Source organism: Gracilinanus agilis, chromosome 4, assembly GCF_016433145.1.
Source record: "Gracilinanus agilis isolate LMUSP501 chromosome 4, AgileGrace, whole genome shotgun sequence".
In the NCBI taxonomy this organism is placed as follows: Eukaryota; Metazoa; Chordata; class Mammalia; order Didelphimorphia; family Didelphidae; genus Gracilinanus; species Gracilinanus agilis.
This window is the reverse complement of record NC_058133.1, coordinates 75,644,585-75,669,316: the sequence shown is the minus strand read 5'-3', so window position 1 is coordinate 75,669,316 and position 24,732 is coordinate 75,644,585. Positions and strand designations below refer to the sequence as shown.

General features: G+C 36.3%; 1 protein-coding gene across 1 annotated transcript in view; it reads left to right on the top strand.

The window, feature by feature from the left end:
- ACBD6 (acyl-CoA binding domain containing 6) overlaps positions 1–20,209 on the top strand; it is a 205,509-nt gene extending 185,300 nt beyond the window's left edge. The window contains exons 7-8 of the mRNA XM_044675916.1: positions 12,644–12,674; positions 19,999–20,209. Coding sequence (XP_044531851.1) covers positions 12,644–12,674; positions 19,999–20,153 — 186 coding nt within the window. The 3' untranslated portion in view covers positions 20,154–20,209. The remainder of the gene's footprint in view (positions 1–12,643; positions 12,675–19,998) is intronic.
- Positions 20,210–24,732: the final 4,523 nt, after the last annotated feature.

Genomic DNA, 24,732 nt, shown 5'->3' with positions numbered 1-24,732 from the left:
AATAAATTTCTAAGCACAGAGAAAGTAAAAAATAAAAAAAAAAAACTTAAAGTGAGAGAAAGAATGAACTAAATATTCCCCTTCCTACCTTTCAGTCTTCTTTCACCTTCCCCCCTCCCACTAATCCTCTATCCCCAACCCAAAATCTAGTGGCACAGGCCTCCTTGCCATTCCTTGCACACAATACTCAATCTCCCAAATCCAGGCATTTTCAACTAGCTGTCCTCCATGCCTTGGAACACTTTCTCTTCTCATTTCTGACTACTGGCTGCCCAAGTTTCCTTCATACTTCAGTTAACATCTTACTTTCTTCATAAAATTTTCCCTGTTCTTCTTAACCTTAATGCCTTTCTTCTAAAATATCTCCCAATTTATGATTTGCCTGTTGTCTTTTCTATCTGACTAAGCTCTTCGAGAAGAGGGATTTTCCCCCTTTCTTTATATCCCAGCATTTACCACAGTGCCTAGCACCTATTAAGAATTTAATAAATGACTGCTTGTTTTATTTGAATTAGAAAATCAGCAAATAAACCCAGAATGAGAATGTAAGAGAAAATCTAGAAAATGAAATGATAAATTGACAAAATGGAAAACAAACAAAAAAAAAAACACTGTAGAATTAATCAAATTAGAGAAGCTAGCCCTTTAAAAAGACCAATGAATTTTTTAATCTTTTTTTATTAATTAGTTAATTAAAGCTAATACAGAAATATTCATAGCCATGCTCATTGTGGTAGCAAAAAACTGGAAAATGAGGGGGTGTCCCTCAATTGGGGAATGGCGATGAATACTGTTGTGCTATAAGAAATGATGAACTGGAAGATTTCTATATGAACTAGAAAGATCTCCAAGAACTGATCTAGAGTGAAATGAGCAGAACCAAGAGTACATTGTACCCAGAAAGTGAAATAATACAAGATAATCCCAAGGATCTTAGGAGAAAGAATGCCATCTACATTGAGAGAAAAAACTGTGGGAGTAGAAATACATAAGAAAAAAAATGGCTTATCTGTTTATATGGATATATGATTTGGGGTTTTGGTTTTAAAAGATTGCCCTATTGCAAAAATGAATAATATGAAAATAGGTATAAGTGATAACATTTGTATAACCCAGTGGAAATGCTTATTGGATCTGGGAGAGGAGAGAGGAAGGAAAGAAAATGATCTATGTAAACATGGAAAAATATTTTTTTAATAAAAAACATTTTTTAAGAATTTTTTAAGATCTTTAGCTAAATTGACCAAAAAAAGTGATAGGAGAATCAAATTACCAAAATTAAAAATGAACCATGTAAAATTATCTTCAATATTTTGAGATCTGTGTATATTGTTATCTGAGAGAGGAATACTGTCCACCACAAGAGAGATGCTAGTTCCATTACACTCTGCCTTACTCAGACCACAATTTTTTTCCCTATAGTTTTATTTTCAATTCTGAGGTCATATTTTATGATGGACATTGACAAGCATATTCAAGGAGAATGACCAGGTTGCTCCTTTTCTCAATACTCAAAGCTATCGTCCTAATTCACTTCTTTACTGTACTACCACCTCTTCATTGATTTCCTGACCTCTCTCCCCTACAATTCATCCTCCTGAACTGCTAAATTGATACTCCTAAAACACAACTGAACAATTCATTCCCCTTCTCAAGAAGCTTAAGTGGCCACCTCTTATCTCCAGGACAAAAATGCAAATTTCTCTATTTAATAAAAAAAAAAAGCAGCTGGTGGTGCTGCTAAAGAGCATGTCTTGGAATGAGGAAGATCTGAATTCAAATATGGCCTCAGATACTTAATAGCTGTATTATCCTGTATAAGTCACTTAACTTCTGCCTGCCTCTGTTTCCTCATCTGTAAAATGGGAATAATAACAGCAACAGCTTCCTATGGCTATTGCAAAGATCAAATGAGATAATATTTGATAAAGGGCTTAACACAGTATAGAGCAGATAGTAGGTACTTAATGTTTTCTCTTCATCTCTGCCTTTGACTTAAAATCCTTCACAATCTGTCTCCTTGTTTATCTTTCAAAACATTTATTATTCCATCTCAAGTATTCAGTGTTCCAGCCAGACCACCATTTCCTATATACAATATTCTGTCTCCACCTTGAAATCCCCCCACTCTATTCAAGGATCGGCTCATGTACAACCTGCTATATACATACGGCTTTTCCTGATCTCTCCATTATTAGCCGCCCCTGCTCAAAATATTTTGTATATATTTTGTTTTACTTAACTAGTTCATGTTGCTTCTTTTCCTTATAAACATAAGCTCCTTAAGGGCAAGCACCATTTACATTTCTGTCCTTATATTCTGAGCCCCTTTCACAGTTCCTAGACATTAAAGCACTTAATAAATGCTTGTTGAATTAAATATAATCAAATGATTAGGATCCTAAGAAACATAGCATGCTAGGATTAGTTATAATGTTCGGTCTAAAGAAGAGCAAACATAGGGAGAGCGTACTTCCTTTCTTTAGGTATTTGGAGGAGGGATTAGATTTGTTTTGCTTTAACCCCAGAAAGGAACACCAGAAGTAATGCATGAAAGATTTAGAGTAGATGTAATAAAAATTTTTCTAACAATTAGAGTTGTCCATAAGTGAAATAGACTCTGCCTCCCAAAATAGTAGGTTCCCTATCACAGGAAGACTGTATGACTTGTTGGAGATGCTGCAGAGAGATTGGTCTTTATACTGTGAGATCCCTTCCAACTCTTGAGTGTCCTTGGTCTCTGATTTATTGCAAAAGAAAGCTAAATTATTAGGCAGGTCCTAGGTAGTTGTGCAAGTTTAGCACTGATGCCATACTACTTATATCTGGATTGCTTTAAAAAAAAAGCTGGCCATTTTTTAATTACAAAAATATTTCAACCTAGTTTGCCACAACTTTCTATTAAAAATGTATCTCATTTTTTTATGACAGAAATCAATGGAAAATTAAGATTTTATGTTTAGAATTAGCCATACAGCCAGCATTATTTGAGCATTTCTCTTATGCAGTCTAGGAGTTCCTTGTCTTTTCTCCATTCAGAGTTTTAGTTCCTCTGTAATCACTGACATTTTGGAAAAGGTTATAGTACTTTGGTCAAAATGTTGGCCAAAAATAGACTAGAAGCTCCTTGTCATGAAAATCACTTTCCTTCCTACTCTCTTCCCCCATGACAAGCTATCAGAACCTCACATATATTATGCATTCTATATTTCCAATAATTCATTTATACTGTGCCAGGTCTACTCCAGCCTCTGCCTCTCTAGCAATTTCAGTGTCTTACTGAAGTCAATGTAGTCATCTTAGCTGGAACTTCCAATGCCAACCCATTTGTGTGGATGTGAATCTCTTCTGTTGCCTTATTAAGGATGAATAATCGATAGACCCTGTCTTTGATTGTTTTCCTTTCAGTCAATTCCTCACTATGCTTACAGTAGTTATTAATCCATTTACATATTATATCCTGAAGTTTGCTTTTACTCTTATAGCCAAAATGGAAAGGCAAACATCTTTCTTATACTGAAGCTATGGAGGTATAAAGAGTAGATGAAAGACGCGTTCAGTTTTTTCACTCTCCTCTAAAGCTAAACTGCTCTTTTTGTTACTTTCAGAACAAACAGAAATAGAAATATCACATCTTTTATTTTAACCACTGAGATAAATTCTTAAGACTAAAACTTATAAAAATCATGTTTCCTTTGCCTATTTTTCAGAGGAAGTCACTAAGAAAATTGGTCAGATGTTATGAATAGTTTTCAGAAGAATTGCAAACTATCAGTAGCCAGATGCGTGGCCCAAGCACTAATAGTAAGAGAAATGCAAATTAAAACAACTCAGATCAAGTACAATAATATTTATAAAGTGCTTAGCACAGTGCCAGGGATATAGCAGATGCTTAATAAATGTCCCTCCTGAGATATAATTCTGCCTTTAAACTGGCAAAGATGACAAAAGACTGAAATAGTCAATGTTTGAGGAGCACATGTTGTATTGATGGAGCTATAGATGAGAAGTTTTGGAAAACAATTTGGAATTGAATAAGAAATTGCTATTCTTAATCTTTGTTCCTCACCCTGTATTAGGCATATATCTCAAAATTGATAAATGACAGGAAGGAATGGTCCCTTATACAGCAAAATTCTCACAGTAGTATTCTTTATGGTGGTCCTGCATGGCATAGTAAATAAAAAGGCCATTTTTAGATGTAGGAAGATCTGAGTTCAAGTCCCACAAAACTGACACTGGGAAACCCATATCTGACTTGGGAAATACTCTAAGATTCTGCATTGCAGAACAAGGACTAATCTTCACTGGAAGAGGAAGTTTCATTAAAGGTTCCCAATAATGATAAAAATCACAGTTCTCATTCCCTTCCCTTGACCCCACCCCCCAGTTTTCTTTAAAGTAGCAAAATAAAATCCAAAACAAAATTGATAGATGCTCATTTATCAGGGACTATGGTCACTACTGTGCAAAGCCCTGAGGACACAGTTAGATTATCCCTGCTCTCAAAACGCTCACATTCCAGTTGGGAAAGACAGCAGGGAAGATGGAAAAGGCTGGCGCTTCTGAGGGTACAATGGGAAAGCAGATGGCAAGGCCCAGGGGTACTTGGTGTCCTCTGTAGATCAGATAGTAAAGCTTGGGCCAGAGGACATAGTTGCTAGGTAAATGCTAAGGTAGTCCTCCACCTTGCCAGAAATATTATAGTTGATGACTTCTTTCTCATTCAAGTGGTAAAAATACATATAGAGACCTAGAGAAGCCTATCCTATTACAGTCAAGAGGTAGAAAGTGGGCCCAAGCTTTAGAATGGTGAAGGGACTCTTGAATTCCCTTCTGTACCAGAAAGGTTGGGGAGGACTTCCTAAAATGCCTGCCCATCTCCTTCAGGCCCCTGAATTGGCCCATCTTGGTCCAAAACCATCTCTCATAAAAGAAGTGCAGGACTAGAGGTACAGAATATTGGCATTGATGGTTGAAGAAACTATAGGATCATAGATTGAGAGAGCTAAACAGGGGCTCAGAGACCATCTCTATAGTGATGGCATTGTGGCACAGGTGCCAAAGATGGACCACAGAGTGCTCTCTGTGTGCAAGTGGCCACCCCCCCCCCAAGAGTCTGTTACTAGAAAGGCAGAGGGACTTGGGCAGAGCTGCTCTCCACAATGCCTGATGACATTTTTTCACATATTCTGCTCAGCATCCAAATGGGAGCACTTTCTCCCTCCATTGTGTGGGGTAAAGGGGGGGGGGCAGGGCAGGGCATGACTGGCATTCATGGCAGGGGAGGGGCATGGTACTCAGTCTGGGGGAGGGACAGGCCCAGCAGTTCTGGGGGGCAAGGTAGGGGCAGGGCCTGGCATTCTATCTCTAAAAGGTTTTCCATCACTGTTCTAGTATAACCTTCATTTTATAGGTGAGGAAACTTAGTCTTAGAAATATGGATTGACAGTTATAACTGTGTCGGGTAGGCTCTGCACCCCTTTTGTTACAAGAGAGTTCAGTGGGGGCAAGGTAAAAGGGAACTTAGCATGTATCAAGACTAAACGTGTAGTACTATAGCCAGTGTAATACAGTGACATCTTACTGATCTGGAATTGTAAACCTCAATAATGGAGATTTTAACCAATAAGCACGAAAGGAGTAAAGACCTCTGAGTAACCAAAGTGAATGTCATAAAGTCTGTGAATTGAAATTTTTCTCTTTTCACATTCTTAACCCATCCAGGGACACATTATGGACACAAAGTCTGAGGTGATGGTAGTAGTAATAATTAAAACGGTTCACGTTTTTCTATTGTACTTTAAGGCTTACAAAGTCCATTATATGTCTCATTATCTCATTTTGATCCACACAACAACCCCATGAAGTAGACATAGACACTATTATTTTCCTCATTTTGCACAAGAAGAAAACAAAACTGAGAAAAGTTAAGTAATTTAGATTTTTAAAAATATATGTAAAAGATGGAAGCAATGGCAAGTAAAGAGCATGATCTCATAAAAATAGTGCAGGGAATGTAAAAGTTCAGAATGGCATGAGGCCAAAGAGGGAAGCTGAGGACAACAAAAAGGAAGGTTTTATTTGTTATTGCTGTTTTAAGCTACTCTGGGGGAAAGAAGAGGATCAGAGAAGAGATAGGATGGCTACTTGGGGGTGGATGAGATGGTGATGACTAACACAGTGAAGGTAGGACTTGCAATAAAGAACAAAAAAAAAAGTTAATAGGGATTTGATACCTAAAATATGAAAGATGTTAAATTTGTCATCTGACCTAGATTAATAGCAGGTGTTGAAAGAATGAGTACATGCGATATTAAATATTATCAGCAATATTTATTTGAAAGATGGTAGAAAAGTGAAGAGGTACTGCAAACTGGATAAGTACAAATGTCCCATTTCCAAACTATAGACCAATGAGCTTGGCTTTGATTCCTATGAAAATTCTAGAATTCATTATTTATAAAGATTGTTGGTGAACATCTACAAAAACATGCACCAATTACAAAGATCCAGGATAACTACATGAAAAACATATTATTCTAGACTATGCATGTCTAATCTTTATCAGATTGTTTGCCTTTTGAGGGAGTGAGAGAATTGAGGGAAAGATGGAGGGAGGGGAGAAAAATTTTAATGAATTCAAAAAATTGTGTTTACATGTAATTGAGAAAAAATAAAATAAAATTTTAAATTAAAAAAATACTGAATTTTTCTCCCTGAAAAATATGACTCACTTCCTTCTTAACATAAAAATTATTAAAAATATTATAAGGATTATAATAATTTTAATGATATTTAGATATTTGCTGTGATGTGCCTATTTTCTCAAAACAAAATATATCAATATGTATGTATAATATGTAATATGTGTGTGTATATATGCATGTATGTAATATGTGTGTGTATTTTTAAATAATACATTAATTCAAATTCATTGAACATCCCAAAATCAATTAAGATTCCTTTGCAAACTTAAATAGAACATCATTCTAGAAAAGCCTTATTTCCTTTTTTATTAATTTACTATGTAAGATTGGAGATTGCTATAAATAGTGTTTAGACTAGATTTTACTAAAACCTTTTAAAAAGCATTTCATATTATTCTTGGGGAAAAGTGAAGAGACATGAACAAGACTAATACATTTAGATTGATTTGGAATTGGTTGAATGGCCAGAATCAAAAGAAGAGTCATTATGGTTTAGTGTCAGCATGGCAGGAGGTTTCCAGTAGAGTGCCCCAGGGATCTGCACTGTTTAGAATTCTTATTAGTCCCTTAAATAAAGGGCTAGATGGCATGCTCATTAAGTTTTAAAATTCCACAAAGCTAGGAGGGATAGCTAAAACAATGGGTGACAAAATCAAAATCCAAGTAGATTTTAACAATCTATAATGCTGAGCTGGCTGTAGAAAGATCAATCTATCAATTAGTAAGTATTTATTAAGCACCTACTATATGCCATCTACTGTACCCAGTGTTTGAAATGCAAAGACAAAAATGAAACTGTTCCTGCCATCAAGGAGCTTACATTTTCTCTGGGAGATAGCATGTATACACATAAGTATTTGCAAAATATGTGCAAATAAATAAGGATGATGGTGGCCCACTAGGAGCCAGAGACTTGTGTAGGAGGTGATATGAACTGATCTTTGAAGGAAACTAGGGATTCTAAGAGGGAGAAATGAGGAAAGAGTGTTTTCCAAGGATGTGGTGTAGCCTGTACAAAGGATGGGAGACAGGATGTCATGAGTAAGGAACAGCCAGAAATACAATTTGTCCAACTAAAAAGTGTATAAAGTGGAGGAAGGCTAGAAAGGCATGTGGGAGTCAGATTGTAAAAGGCTTTAATTGTCAGTGAAGAGAATTATGGTCAGACCTATGCTTGAGAAGAGAGAATTGAGGTAGGAAAACAATTAGGAGACTATTATTGCAAGAGTTCAAGAGGTGATGAATGATACGAATTTGAAAGATGAAATCCAGTATGGATAAATGTAAAGTTTTATATTTGGACTTAAAAAGTCATTTCACCACCACAGGATGGTGGGGCCATAGTTATGTAGCAGTAGCAGTTTTTATGAGATCTGGGAGTTTTAGTGCTTACTATGAGTGCAAATTCAGTTATGAGGCAATAAGTACTGCATCTGGTGCATCTTTAGCTACTGAAGAATTGGAAGGGAAAACTCTTCATCATCATCAAAGTTCTTGGTACTATCAGATAACATCATAAACAGAGAATTGTTTATTAATGAAAATGACATAAAAGAAGATGCATTACCATCTGCTTTGTGGAGGACCTAAGGGTCTTTCTATCTGATTTTTACCTGGTACCTTCTATATGTGCTTTCTTCCCAAGAGAATGCTTACACTGGTAGAGCAAGAATTATCTTGCTTTTCTGTTTGCAACCTAGCATGGTGCTTGGCATATAGTAATTATTTAATAAGTAATTTTTCATTCCTTCATTCAGTGTGATGTGGCAGCCAGGAAAGTTTTTGTGGTGGTCAATTATATTGAAAGACTTGGCCAGACCATAATTGAAGTATTTTATTCTGTTCTAAGGAGCAAAGTTTAAGAAGCACATTGATAAGCTAAAGAATGCCCAGAAGAAGGTAATCAAGATGGCAAAGGGCCCAGAGTCCATGTCATATGTGAGTATCATTTAAAGGAACCAAAGGATGTTTAGTTTTAAGCTGGAGAAAAGAAGATGGAGGTAGGGGGAAGGAATTAGAGATAGAATATATGTTCCAGGATCTGAAGGGTTGTCATGTGGAAGAGGAATTAGGCTTGTTCTGTGTGGTCTGAGAAGGTAGTATCAAGAACAATTAGTGGAAGTTACAAAAACACTTAGATTTTTAAATTTTTATTCATTTTTCTGCATTAGAATCTATCCCTCCCATGACTTCCCATTGAACAAAGACATTCAGATGGACAGACAGCTCTCTAATCATGAACATGCAACTGTCTAAGCATGAACATTCCAACAACCACATTCCCACATTGGCCATGCCTGAAAATGTATATGTTTCTCTCTGCATTTTACATTCATTACCTTCTCTGGTAGGAAATTACTGACAAATTTGATTTTTAATCTTCTGGGCTCTTAGTTTATCTTTCCATTGATGAGTTTTAAAGTCTTAGGAGGTTGTTTTCCCGTATAGTTATTGTCTTTTTATAGACAGTTCTAGCTCTTCTCACTTGACTCATCATTTCATCCAGGTCTTTCCAGATTTCTCAGAATCTCATTTCTTTTGGCATTAGTATTCCCTTCACATTCATATACCATAATTTGGTCATTATCCAAAAAGTAGACAGCCCTTTGCTTTCTAATTTGGGGCTAATATGGAAAGAAAAGCTGTTGTAAGCATTTTTATATATGTGGGACTTCTTCCTCTTCCTTGATCTATTTGGGATAACAGACTCATAGTGGTATAGCTGGGTCAAAGAGTATAGACATATTTTAGTAAGGTTTAGGATATAGTTCCAAATTACCTCCCAAAGTGACATTACCAGTTCACATTCCCAGTGATCATTAGTGTGTACCTATTTTCCCAAAGCCTCTCCAGGATTTATCTTTTTTTTTTTAATCTTTACCCAATCATTCCTAATATGTGTGATATAGAACTTTAAAGTTGTTTTAATTATGATTGATTTGTATCATTTTTTCTTCTGCTTTGTTGGTATCTTGGATATCTTCCTTTGAAAATTGCCTGTTCATATCCATTGACAATTTATCTGTTGTGGAATAACTCATAGTTTTATAGCTGTAAATCAATTCCTTATATATCTTAGATAAGAGAACTTTCTTAAATTTACTGCAAAGACGTATTTCCTATAAGTGCTTCTAATTTTAACTATATAAGATTTGTTTTGTACAAGTACATTTTAATTGCATATAATCAAAATTCTAAATTTAATCTTGCGTGATCCTCTCTCTCACTTGTTTCTTCATGAACTTTCCCACAATTGATAGATTTGAAAGGTAATGTATTCTTGCTCCTCTAATTCTTCATGACGTGACATTTTTGTATTTAGGTCTCCTATGTCCATTTGGAGCTTATCTCAGTGAAAGCTTAGATAAATGGCACAGCACTATGGACGTGGAGTGAGGAAGACCTGAGTTCAAATCCAGCCATAGACACTAACCTTTAGGGAGTCATAGAGCTTGATCAAGATAGTGAGACAAAAAGAAGTGCCAGACTCTGGGCACTATCATTCAACCTTTGTCGGCCTCAGCTTCCTTATCTATAAAAATAGAGGTAATAATAGCACCTACCTCCCCAGGCTATTGAGAAGATAAAATGATACATTATTTATAAAATTATTTGCAAACCTTAATGCACTATATTAATACTAGGTATTATTGTTAATAAATGATATGAGATAATGATCTAAGCTCAATTTCTGCAGACTACTGTCCTATTTCCTCCAATAATTTTTTGTCAAATAGTGAGGCCTTTCTCCAGTAACTGAGTTTTTCAATTTTTCAAAAACTGTGCTACTGTGTTTCTTTTAATGTGGTATTCCTAATCTATCCCACTGGTTAACCTCTAACCTTTTTTACTAGCCCCAAATTGTTTTAATGTTTTAACTGCTTTGTAGTAAGTATATTTGAGATCTGGTACTACCAACAGATACCCCCTCACTTCCTTCTCCACCCCCCCCCCTTTTTTTTACTATTATCCTTAAGAGTCATGATCTTTTGTTCTTCAATATAAATTTTGTGACCTTCTTTCCTACTTGATAAGATATTCCTCTGGTAATACAGAAAAAGCTTAGACTTTAGGTCAAAAGGGGAAAAAAACAACATACAATTGGGGCTGTCCAAAAGTTAGTCTTCCTTTGGAGCTGTTGATGAGTTCCTTCTCATTGTAAGTAGAAGCTGGACCTCACTTGGATGAGGATTTTCCCCACTTGTTATAATAAATATAATAATTACATTACTATATTTATTATAACACTATAGCATTAATAATAATTATATTATTATATGTTTTATGACAAGTATTATAACAATATAATAATAATATAATCCCTTTTGGAGTATGATCACTAAGGTCCTTCCAATTCCAATTCAGTCAATATTTTGACTTGCCCAGGAATTATAGTTGCTATACGGCTTCTGTTTATTCTGAAGGCTCAGGCTCCCAGGATCATAGGTCTCCTTCATTATCTCTAATGATTCTAGACTTCTCCCTAACCAAAGGCCTATTTTTTTAATATGACTCCCTAACAGAAAAACCCATCTTTTTAATGCTGTTGTTGTGGTGATGTGTTATGGTTGTGAATCTTGGAACACATATCCTTATTAACTTTGTGGTTTCTTGCTCACATTATAGTCATTCACTAACAGCTTAAATCAGTAAAAGGACCCTTTTGTTAGCCTTTCTTTCCACAAGGAGTTGGACTTTCCATTGTTAAGACATATAATTCAATCTGAGGGCAAACCCCCTCTTGAGGAAAAAGGGTACAATCTAAAATGCAGCAGTGAATCAGAGATCATGCTGGATCATGAATCTGCATTTTTCAGGAACTGCCGGTTTAAGGGCTGGGATGGAAATGGGAAAGCGAAAGCAGGAAACTTAAGCTTGGTGGTCTGTACAACAATCAAACACATGGTATGAAAGTGTTTGAAATAAATATTTATCTGACAATCTGCCTCTTCAGCTTTTTGCCATTTTATCATTGCAGTAAATGTTTCCCATTCCCACTTATCTTACAGGAGACCATTAGCACACCTGCATATGTGCCGGCACTTCTTGCGCCACGATCCTGATAAAGGTCTAGGAACAGACACGTTTGCAAATAAGCAAGGCTTTGCATGCCATCTTAACTAAAAGACAATAAGGAAAAAAACTAACTGAAATGTTCCCCTATTACTTGGCTTGCTGTAAGATTTTTCACTTTATCCTCATACCTGATATGGATCAGAGAACTAATGATGCGAGATTGGTGAATATTTAACATAAAAAAAATTACCAGCAGAAGCTCACCATCATAGAGAAGCCCCTAAAGGAGTTGCTTATGGCAAATTCATCCTTCTTAGAGAATCTAGATGACCATTTTAGGAGGGATGCTCATGTTCCTTACCAGTCTGCAAATCTGGTCAGGTTTATCCATTCAACGTGCTCTACTCAGGATATAGTCGGGTGTTTGTTTTTTAAACCTTTTCAAGAATGTAGGGTTATTCCAAAGTTATCCTGATTTTGAAACAATTTTAACTTTTTTTTCTCTTTCACCAAGTCAGATAAATTTATGGAATTCTGGCACTTTTGTTATATTCGACATTAAGAAAGAACGTGGGGCAGCTAGGTGCTTCAGTGGATCGAGAGCCAGGCCAAGAGATGGGAGGTCCTAAGTTCAAATCTGGCTTCAGACACTTCTAGCTGTGTGAACCTGAGCAAGTCATTTCACCCCCATTGCCTAGTCCTTCCCACTCTTATATCTTAGAATCAATAAATGGTGGTAACCCTGTTTGCCTCTGTTTCCTCAAATGTAAAATGGGCTGGAGAAGGAAATGAGAAACTATTTCAGTATCTCTGCCCAAAAATACCCCAAATGAGATCGCAAAAAGTCAGATATAGCTGAAAAACAACCAAACAACAATTGCTTAGAACTCTAAATGTGTTATTTCCTTTCTTTGTAGGACAATGAAGGCCAGACAGCCCTACATTATGGTAAGCTATTAATCACTATTATAGCATTGTTGTAATTGATCCTGTTCTGTGTCTTTGGAGAGGCACTAGAGAGCTAGTGTTGAAGCCAGGAAGTTCTGGGTTCAAGTTCTGTCACATATATCCTAGCTATGTTATTGAGAACAAACTGCTTAGCCCCTTAGTACTTTAAGTAACTTTCTAAGAACATAAATTGCCCAAAAGGTGCTGGAGATTTCCTTATTCAGGAATTCCTGTATCAGTGAAATCCCAGGTCCAGTCTCTGTCCTCTATCTTCTCTCTTTTAACTATGGAGTTAGACAATAAGCTAGAAAGGAGACATTTGCATAGTCACATTTGTGAATAAGGTTTTCAAATCGTAGAGGGGAAAGTGGAAACAAACAGAAAATGGGAAATATATAGGAAAGGCATGGCCTTTCTGTGGTAGTAGTAGCAAAATGTTTCTATTCATCTTAAGTATTCTTTAAAAGTAACTTCTTATACCTTGGTAGGGGTGTGGGGGTGGGGGGCAAAAAGGAATAGAGGAGAGAATCCATACTTGTGATTTCATACCTACATCTGATATGGAAAGCCCTCCACCAATGTACATCAGTAAGTTACTTGAAAATTATAGTCTTAGAGATTTTCCCAGGGAGGAAGTGACAGTTTAATTGACTTGTCCCTTGTTTTTACATAGCTAGTATGTTCTAGAGGCAGGTAAACTCAGTTCTTCCTAATTTTAAAGCTGAAGTTCTAACCACATATTACTCTGCCTTTCTTCTCAAATCTAATTCATACTTAATTACTGTGATGTTGGCTTTTTTTATGTTGTTGAAATTTTAGGTTATTCTCTGAAGTAAATAAATGTGACTAGATTTTTCTAAACTCCCTTACTATTTTTCTATTGACCGTTATAGTTTTAGATCTCATGCCTTTTAAAACAAAAACAACTAACTGATTTCAGATGTGGCAGCAGTGGTCATCTTTCTTATTTAATTGGACTCACTTCTTACATTTTTGGCAAAATACTGAATAATTAAGATTAAATCAATAACTGTAATGCCAACATAGCATTTTTACCTTCAGGGGATTTCACATATTTTTAGTTTTAACTCCTTCAAGTTGCTAAAAGTTTTTCTCAGTTTATAGAAGTGAATTGAAACCAACAAGTTGCATATCTCACTTAAAAAGAATAAGAACATTTATAGTCTAAAATAGTTTTAAATAACCATTAGAATTGGTATTTAGCAGAAGATACTAGAGAGGAGATTTTGATCCAAAATACATTTCTTCATTAGAGTGGACCACAGGAAATCCAATCCTGAACCATGGCAAAATAACTGAGTATGTCTAGTTCTTGCACCTGTTATAAGTAAAGTTAAGTTTGCAAAGGGCAGGTCAAACCCAGAGAGAAAGACCACAGCCCAAGGCCCAACTAACTGTCTCTCAGCAACAGCTTAGCTCTCCCCTACAGAATTCCAGAATCCTACACTCTGCTGGCCCATGCTTCTGCCCTTTGCAAACTTATCTTTTCTTATAACACACCTAAACTGTAGATCTTAGAATGTGGAAGTGGAGTAAGAAAACCCTGACCAACAGGACATTCTTAGAGTTAGTAAATCCTCAAGCCCTGGACTCTTCATAAATAAAGAGCAGGAATTAAATCAAGGGTTCCCTAGTTATTCCAGTAAAGCTTAGAATAGACATTGGGGCTCTTAAAGTCCTCCTTTACCTTTATAGTTAGAGAACAAGTGGATAAGATCTTTGGTGTTTTAGTCTGTGCTGCCATTTAGAAGATTTCATTTAGGTGTGACATGAAAAGATACATGAACACCCATACTAGACTAAAAATGACCAGTCCAGGATGTGAAACTCATGAATACCATTATAATCATGCCAGCCCTATATTGTTACTCATCTCCAACCATCACAAAGCCCCAAGTGCCCTTCCTTTGTTTACTGCTCTGACTTATTCCATCTATTCCCTCAGATTTCTGAGAGATGAACCAGCATGTACAAATTATATTTCACTTAGTCAGGATCCATGATCAGGGTGGTTACACTCTCTAAGAATACAGATCATAACTTCTTCATGCCTTAGCAACTGATCTTCATGATGTGTGAGAAAATTGGAGGGAAAGGATAGAAGAAAAGGAAGGGAAGAAAGCCAGGGGTCCCGCTCCCTTTCCTTACCACTGGCTCTAGGTAGGGAAATTGACCACGATCTTCTTGTTGGCAAGCTAAGGAATTAAATTAAATCAAGCCAGACTATAGGGAGAGTTAGATAGGTTTATTTTGAGTTTAAGAAAAGTTTGGGAAAGCTAGAGAAAGTTTGATCTCTGGCAGCTACACAGGAACCAAAGCTCTCTACCTCTTTTTGAGGGTAGGAGGGTGCCAAAACCCACCCTTCTCTATTCTTTTATTCTCCCTCTGACACCTCCCACAAAGGAAATGGGATGTGTCAGAAGAAGTTGCAGTAGAGAGTCCTGGGAGATGGAGTCTCCCAGGGCTTAGTTCTATTACAAAATGCACAATGAACAGATAAAGACAAAAAATTCACCACTTAGTGACTCCCCTTCTGGATAAGAATCTTTCTCAGTTTCACTAGGACAGACCTCAAGTGACAGACACACAGACTCTCACCAACCTTTCCAGCTTTCCATCATTTTTTAAAACCAGGGTTACCTCTAAGCCATGAAGCATTGGGGTAGAATTTTAGTAGAGGAAAACATAAACTAATCAGAGTCCAATTCTTTTTACTCTAGTTTAAAAGACATACAATAATGACATATAAAAAATAGTGTTGATAAGAGAATGAATAAAGGATCTTCGCTTGAAAGTAAAGAAGTATAAATACATTTTAAATTATGTTGTATGATCCATTTTGTCTCGTTTTTCAGTGTTTGCTTCTGTGTTTTATATTTTCCTTTCAAAAAGATCTCATCATAGGGCTGGGTCCTACAACTTAACCAATATGTATATAAAGCCTATATTAATGGAAGAGAGTAATGGTAGGGAAAATACAAAACAATGGATAATTCAAATGTCGTTTCTGTTTGACTTTGAAACGCATTATATGATTTTTATACATATGACCTGCCTTCTTAATTATATTTGTTTGGATGGATATTAAAATTAGTTTGAATTCCCTGGGCATTTACCAGCTGGACAATGAGGGAAAGCAACTCTAGAGCCTGCTGGGTTGTAAGGGGAAGTGAGCTCAGGATTAAATATTTGCCATAGATAATCCCCACAGTAGATAATCTTATAAGTAATACAAAAAAATTCACCATCCCACTGATTTTTAAACATTGCATTCTCCCTGTGGGAGGTGCGTAGGTACAATAGTAAAACTAAATACAAACTCAAAATTCTTTATTAGTCATTGATCACCTTGGCCAAGTAATGAATGGCTATTTTTCCAAGACTATTGATAAGATAATGGGGGGGGGGGGGTACGTGTGTGTGTGTGTGTGTGTGTGTGTGTGTGTGTGTGTGTGTGTGTGTGTGTGTGAGAGAGAGAGAGAAACTTCTGTATCCATGCTCATGTGCATATTTCTATTCTATTTCCTGTGCAATTAATATATTGCTGTTATTACAAAAAATTCCTTTTCAGGAATCTTGTGCCCCAAATCACAAGCCTGTCTTACAAGTAGTTTTATTAATCATTGTAAAAAGAAAACAAATATTAATAATTAAGACAGGTGAACACTTTAAATAATGGAATTTGTTAAATGGTTAATTACATGGCAAATATTTAAAAGTAAAATACACCTTTTTAAAGTAAGAGTACTCATTTAATAATGCTTCATAAAATGAAATTACATAGATTACATAATAACCACTTAATTCATTGTTCCATTAGATTAAACTAAAACAAAATACCCTTTAATTTACTAAGTTAACATTAATCCTTACTACACCTACCCCAAACCCTTTTTAGCTATTCAAAATATATATTTATGATTTGATTTAATTTTATTTCAGTATACATAACTATTTTAGGAACTTCATTAAAACTATAAATATGGTTTATTCCAGTGAATGAGAACAGGGAGATGTTGGGGATGTCTTTTGGGCCTATCCATTCTTTTTTATTAATTACAGTTTGGCCTGACAGCTGTCCTTGTGATGACAGTTTTTGTGATTACAGCAGGTGTCAAACTCCGTCCTTAGATGGGTTGTAAATACTGGCCTCTTCCGATTAAAGCTGGGGTCAGTGCCAATAGAAGGGTTAAATAGAGGCCAGTATTGTACTATCATGTGTCCTTACCAGTTCATCCCTCCTGTACATTGGGTAGCAACATACTACAGCACCTGTTTGCCTCCATTGTACTTTAGTATCCACTGACCTTCAGGAATTGGTGGTTCTGTTATTTTATGATTAAATATGGTCCTTGTTGAAGAGTTGATCGGTATGAATCTGGTCTTCGTCATAAATGGCCTGTTAGTCTTTCCCCCCTCCCTACTTTCCACTGGGAATACTAACATCATTGCTTCTATGTCTCCCAGAGGAAATCAAAGCTTTTCCTTGCACATGTAGTCATGTGATTTCAGAGTGGGCTGGCTTTGTATCCTCATGGGCTCTCTGTCTTCCCTATAAAGCACCATCTGTTCTGCTCCTTCCAATGCTGTTGCAGGGCAGTGGGAGGAGACATTAGAGTGAAAATAAATAAAATTTTTAAAAAAAGAAAGAAAGAAATTCATCATCAAAACCCTGAGGATTAATGGAGTCAGAAGGCGAACTGTGCTGAATGAAAATTCATCTTCACCTGTGCCAGTGTCAGGGCTGCCTCTCTGGCACTTGACAAATAGAGGTTCCCAGGGTACCATAAATTCAGCAGCTGTTCTAGTCCCTAGAGACTTTTTCAAGCTTTTCCGAGATGGGCTGATGACCATTTTTGGATTTCCCAGCACAGTGTGAGCACCAACACATTTCCTCATTAATTTCATACAAAATTCAGCCCACTTTCCCTCAGCACACTTCTCCCATCTTCATCTTGTCCCTTTTGTGTCTGTTTTGAGAGAATGGAAAGTTAACATAATTTGTAACTCTATGTTTGACCAAAGAAGCAGATAATAGTTCATCAGTATGTAATGATCACCTGCTAAATGCCCAGAACTATGAAAAGCATTGTAGGGAATACAAAAAGACATAACCTCTGCCCTCAAGGATCTTATAGTCTAAATAAGTGAAAAGCAATATACAGTAGAGGCCAAATGGATGATTTTATGTCAAAGATTCTAGGAATTCCCTTTCACATTGCTTCATTCAATCATCACTTTGCCACTTTCTAGTAGACTATTCTCATATATATAGGTTAGTCAGTTTGTCATAGTACCAGAGTAAAGAGGGTTGACTTCTGTTTGTTTCCTTTACCTCATCTCTGCAGTTTACCACTTTTTCCTACTTTTCCACTTTCTTCTTTCTGTAAACACAAAGAGTGTTTTAATCAAGGTAGGCATTCCCTGTGATTATATTAAATCTCTGACTGAAGACATCATGTAATGTTTATCCATACTTTATATATTTAAATGTTTAGATCCAATTCGATTTGACAGTTAAGATTTGATCTTAAATCTTAATCACTCCTGCCAGTAGGCCTGGTATTTAGAAGTTAAATTTCTATACATGCATAAGTATGTGAAGATCACATCACACTTGCCATAAAGTAGTTTCTATCACACTGATGCCCTTCATCTTTGGGAAGCAAAATTAAGTTTTCTTTTCATCAGTTATGCCAGATTGCAGTAGCAGATCATGTCCAATCTCAGAGTAAAATTGAACTAAATCTGATCTAAAATGTCTTGGTTATTATTTGGGATTACAGATTAATATGGTAGGCACAGTTTTCTTTCACTTTTGGTGAAAGGACTTGATTTCATTGAAACATAACCAGATGTTTCACAGAAATAAGTAGAGACTGCCAGTCAGAAATATTTTCATTATAGCAATAATAAGGTCAAATAAGTATTGTTGTTCATGATATAGATTTGCATACCTGTTTGTATGCAAAATAAATTAGTCATTTTTTCTTTTCATAGTGTTTATCAGACAACAGATCCTTAAATTTATTCCTTTGCATGACAAGTAACTCTCTTTTGTTTGAGACTCATCTTAATTCCATTGGTTCCCAGCACCACTACCACTGCTAGTGACTTTGTGCTGAGATTATTTCCATTTACTCTATATATATCTTGTATGCAAATAGATATTTGCATGTTGCCTTGCCTGTTAAAAAGTGAACTTCTTGAGGGGAAAATTAAGGTGATCTAGATGACTATGGTAGTCTGGAGGAAGAGAGGGAGAGGGAGAAATGTATGCATGCTTCTTGGCTTACCCTATTCTTCATTCTCTGCCACCTGAAGAATCATCAAAACTGACTTAGCAGAGGAGAGAGAAAGGCTCTGAAAGTTACATATCCCCAGCAAGTAGCTACCAGACCATATAATCAGAACTTAGTTTAAAGATTCCAGTCCTTTTGTAGGGAGAACTCTGAATAGTCAAGGAAATCACTTTGCTCCTTACCTAAGGAGAGAGAGTACACCAGCAAAGGAAAAAGGAAATGTCACTACAAAATAGTTTAAAATAAAAGTCCTACTATATATGGCAAGAGATAAAATCCAGAGTAGATAAATACAAACTGTAGCCTAAAATGTGAGAAGTGTAATAACCGACATTAATCGTTTGTGCCTGCTAAGGGTTGGGTTTGGTTTTTTGGGTTTGGTTTTTTCCAGTCTTGTAAATACATTTTCTGAAAGGTGTAGTTGGGAAACTTCCACATTTAGTCTTTCCATACTCATTTTTCTTGTATGGAAAGAATCTACCTGAGATACTGCTTTAACCCAGCTGACCGTTATGATGAAACGGATTAATCAGAATTCCTTAGCAAATTTGAGCTATCTAGACACAGAACAAGCAACATGAAACCTTCGAGATAAATAAATCATAGACAGTCTGTGGCATGGGTACCACAAAGTGGACCCCTGAAATAAAGTTATTACATAAACTTAACCGCTAAATTAAAATCCATATATTCTCCATTAAATATCCTTCTCATTCCTGTCAAGATACAGGCCAGAATAAATTACTTCAAAGGTCCCTTCTGAGTTTCTGTAATTCTCCACAATATGCCCAATATTTATGTCTCTCCCAAGGCAGTGGTGGAAAAAAACACATTTTTGTAACCCTTAAGTATTCCAACATACTGTCATGACTATGATACTGTAATCTTTCAACACCATAATATTAAACATTGTTTATACCATATTATGTCTTTGTGATTATCACTACTAATGAGCTACTGTATTTTCCATTCATGTCATACTAACCTTTTTTTCTCTTTAGCCTCTGCCTGTGAGTTCTTAGACATTGTGGAACTGCTGCTGAAATGTGGAGCTGACCCCACCCTACGGGACCAGGAGGGCTGTCTGCCTGAGGAGGTGACAGGCTGTAAAGCTGTCTCTTTAGTACTGCAGCAACACACAGCTGGCAAAGCTTAACTCCAAAGCTGGGAAGCTGCAGCCTTTACTAGCCCAGGGCTTCAATAATGAAAGAAAACTACAATAATAACCCTTCTCTGCCACTCTTCTTTGGTATGCATTGGCTAATGAGGAATAGGACATTCAGAGATGTTGACTGGTGGTTCAAAGCCTAAGCGATTCATCCTATCTGCATACATTTGGGAGAATAGATGAACTTATGTGCTGTGCATAATGTGATCTAGTTATTTTGAACATTCATAACTGCTCAAGAGTGTGGGGAAAGGAAGCAAATCATCTTTCACAACATTAAATGCAGCCGCTCTTTAAAATATAGATATATAAGCAAAAAGAGACCATTTTACACAGAAAATGAGGGCATCTATTCATAAAATACCTTATTTGGTGGTAACCAAATAGTCATTGACACTAACACAACTGGGCTGAGTAGACATTCCAAGTGCTCCTCATTTGGCAGTCAAAATTAGGAAGGAAAGAAAAGGTAGTGATCAAAAACAGTAAGGAAAAAGTTTGTTTGCATTATTGAGAGATGTGGAAGTCATGAGGAAAAGCAGCTGCTTTATGAAAACCCCCAGACTTTGGGTGTTTTAGAATAAGATCCAGCAAACTCTAAGAGGAGGAGACATTGACAGTGGGCAAAGCCCCAATTAAGCCAATACTTTTCTAACCAAATTGGGGTGGGGCCTGAGGGGAGGAGAGAGGGATTTCCTTAGTTTCCAACCTTCTCCCTCCAGATAGAATGTTTGTGTCAGAAGGTTGTCAGCATTATGTTGAGTAAGAGTCTTTTAAGGTCTGGCCTGTAGTGATGCCCAGTTACCACTAAGGTAGCCTCTGTTTTTATGAAAGTATATGGATGTCCTTTAAGCACGGTGCCAGCATCCATGCTGTGCTCCAAGTTTGCCCCTTTATCCTGGCTCAGCCTAATCCAGGAAATTCCTTTGAAAGCTAATATCATACAGACCAAGTATGCTCATTAAGATAGGAAGTTAGTTTGAGGAGTGTAGCAGACATCATCATTAAAATAGTAGCAGGCCAGCATCTCAGAACTTTGGGTGATGGTGAAGCTTTTCATCAACTTGTACCTCCTCTAGGGAATGCTTCCATGGCAGAAGTCAGGCATGTTGATTAGTGCCTGTCCTGTTTGATTATTCTCAAGCTTACTTGAGGACTTAGATATTGACCAGCATCTTTCACCAGTATTCAGTTTCTAATTGTTTAAAAATCTGACATGCATGTTAGAGCCTCCCGAGGGTTTCTATGGCATTCTTATAGAACTTTGCTCTTACCATGGAACTTCTTTCGCAGCATTCAAGCTACATTACAGCTCTCTTTTGACTTTATTCTGCTATGTACCCTTGTGTGTGTAAGAATCCTCTTCTTGTTGCAGCCAAAATGCAAAAAGTTGTTGCATGCCCTTTTTCAAGTTAATGTTACTTTTGTTCATATTAGTAACAGAACAAATTCAGTAAAGTTTTTGTTCTGTATAGGCTAAAAAGGGCAGCCACTTGGCCCCATTTACCTATGTTCACCTGATTCTGCAAACATTTATTAAGCACCTGCTCTGTGCAAAACAAAATTTGTCTTTGTCAACATTTGAAAGTTTGACCTTGATATATATTAGCCAAGCTTTCAGTTTTCTCTTCTCTCACATCAAAAAAAAAAAATCAATGAAACTTAAGTGAGAGAAAGTGTTTATGTTTTGTTGATTTCACTTTAAAATTTTTGTGTTCACCTCGACCACTTTAGGTCATTCATTGAAAAACCATCAGCTTAGAAATATCAAGTGCATTCTGAAGCTAGTTTCAAAATACTTAACTCTTCTTTCACTGTTACCACAATTTGAATTCAAGAAAACATTTACAAGAAGCAGTTAATATTATCATCATATACAACTGCCTGTGAATTATCTCTTGTATCACAAGAGTTGTGTTAGCATTATCCATTACAACAATGATAACCTGGTTTGTTTTCACTTGCCTTTAACTCTTCTTGAGTTGTAATAGAAATAATTATGCTCCTACCTGGAGCATTTTAGGTTAGTATTCCCTGAGTTTTCTTGCCAAAAGTGGAGGAGCTATTCCTAAGCAAAGGGTATATTTTGAGGCAGAAACTCAGCTATTTATCTGAGTACCTTCTTATGATGAGTACATGATGAGCTAATGATTCCGTACTATTTAATCGGATTTTCCAGTAGTTTAACCTAGAGAGCACCATACCCGAAGTCAGGAAACATTGGTTCAGGTCCTGACCTTGGTATTTATTCTCTTTCTGGCTCAGAGCAAGTCTATCTTTCTAGGTCTCAGTTTCTTGTATAGAATGAGGAGGTGATTGTTCATGTCCCTTTCAGCTCTTAAATCCTATGAATAAACTGGTTTGAGTGAAGAAATGTTTTAGTATGGTTTCAGCTGTGAATACTGGGTATGTTAATAACAGTTCAAATGAATCATATTCAGAAATATAAGGGAAAATATTTTAAGCAGGTATGTATGGTTCTACTATAAAAACCAGCAAATGTTTAAAATCACTTTTCAGATACCACTGTTATTTGGGGGGAAGGGAGGGAATAGTTTGAGTTTTTATTGGCTCAGATATCTGGTTCCAGATCTTTCTTGTTTGGTATTTCTAATGCAACAGATTATTGTAAAACTTGTACTACAATCAGTATCTGTGGGGTTAGAGCAATCTTTGGGTTAGAATAAATCATCTGTGAGTGATATAACTAAAAAATTCTCAAACCCTATTTAAGGTTCTCCTTTGCATCCATTATCCCTTTTGACCTTATCACTTTTCACTTTTTGCATTCTCAGTTCAGTATTTTACTTTAAAATCTTGTCATAATTGCCCTAGTACCAATGTCCATACATAAAAAGCATAGCTGACCATCACTTTCCATTCCCCAACAAAAGTACTAATATAATAGTATTCCCCTTCTTACTGAAGTTATAGCATCAAAATATCATTGTTGATTTGTTTACTCTAATACATATATATAATAAACCTTCATAATCTACATGCTAATAACCAGAATGCCTATTTTTTGCTAAATATCACTAATTCTTAAGTACAGAAATCTTGTAACATTTGTTGGTCTCCATTTTTAAAAACTGGATATTTTTACCCTTCCTCCCATCCGACCCCATAGCCAGATATATCAGGTACATTACTCTGATTCATACCTCTCAAAAAGGTTTTTCCTGTTGCCTGAAAACTTCCCTTCTTGAGTTTCACATGGTTTTACTTGTTTTCAGTTCTGGATATGGAATAAAGATGAAGAGTTCAAGTCCCAGGTTTGCTACTTACTAGATTTGTGACTTTGGGCCTGGTCCTTAACTTCATTGGGTCTCAACTTCCTCATCAGTAAAATGAGAAAGGAGAGGGAGAGAAGAGAATGACCTTCCTTTAAGACCATCTGTAAGGGTTCTTCCAACTCTATGAGTTTCCGAATATAAGAAATTGAAAGAAAACCTGTAGAGTATCAAAGTGGAGATAAACAAATGACTTGAGTCACCTTGTCTCCTAAGCTATTTTCTGAAACTTATTTCCTTGTCTTTCCCACTATTTCAAGAGTTAGTAACCTTTTGTAGATGTGTAAAAAAAAAAGATGTAACTAAAAGGATTTTGTAGATCCTTTTAGTCATTCTTAGTCAGAACCCAGGTGGCTTGTCAAGGAAAATGCATACTAGAAAGTATGTCTGGTTCCTCACCAACATCACCTTAGTAAAGCTGGATATAGAATCATAAAACCACAAAATATCAGAGCTGGAAGAAACCCAAAGCCATCTAGTCCAATCCCATCATTTCATACATAAAGTAACTAAAGCTACCTTCCTGGGTTTGGGTAGCACTCAAGACCTGCTCTTCAGACAAAAGCCTTGATAAGGGTTCAACAGCTTATATATCTTGGACAGACATTCCAGATGGACAATACAATGAATATAAAATTGAATAGGAGGAAGAGTACATTGGGTTCTTTTGGGAAATTGTGCAGCACACTCGACACCCCCAAACTTCTCCCTGAAATAAAAACAACACAACTTTAACACTCTTACTCTATGGCTATAAATTACAAATATAAAGAATCAGAACTGTAGGCTATGCAACAAGCCAATGGAGATACCATGTTTGAAGGATGCCAACATCAAAAAATTTTACATATTACATCAAAAAATTACAAGCAAAAAGTTGATAAAATATGTGATCAAATAGATGTATTATGGTTTGGCCATGTAGCAAGAGTAGGGGATAACAAATATATATCCTAGGTGCTGAAGATGGCACTTTGTATTAGTCCTTTGTGTGAGCTTCCTCTGCAGAATATACTAGAGGACATGATCAAGAATCTCATGTGATGAGAAGACTTGGATGGTTGTGAGCCGCATCCCTGCATGGAGTATTCCCATTAGTGAGTGGCATCACAGAACAATTACAGTATAAATATCCCTTTCAAGTGAAGAGGTTGGACTAGATCTCCTCAAAAGGTCCATTACAACAATAAGTCCTGTATCCCTTAAGAAACCTTTAAAAGGGTAGAGCCAAACCCTTTGAATTCATGGAGTAAACTGCTGGGTCATTTACTATT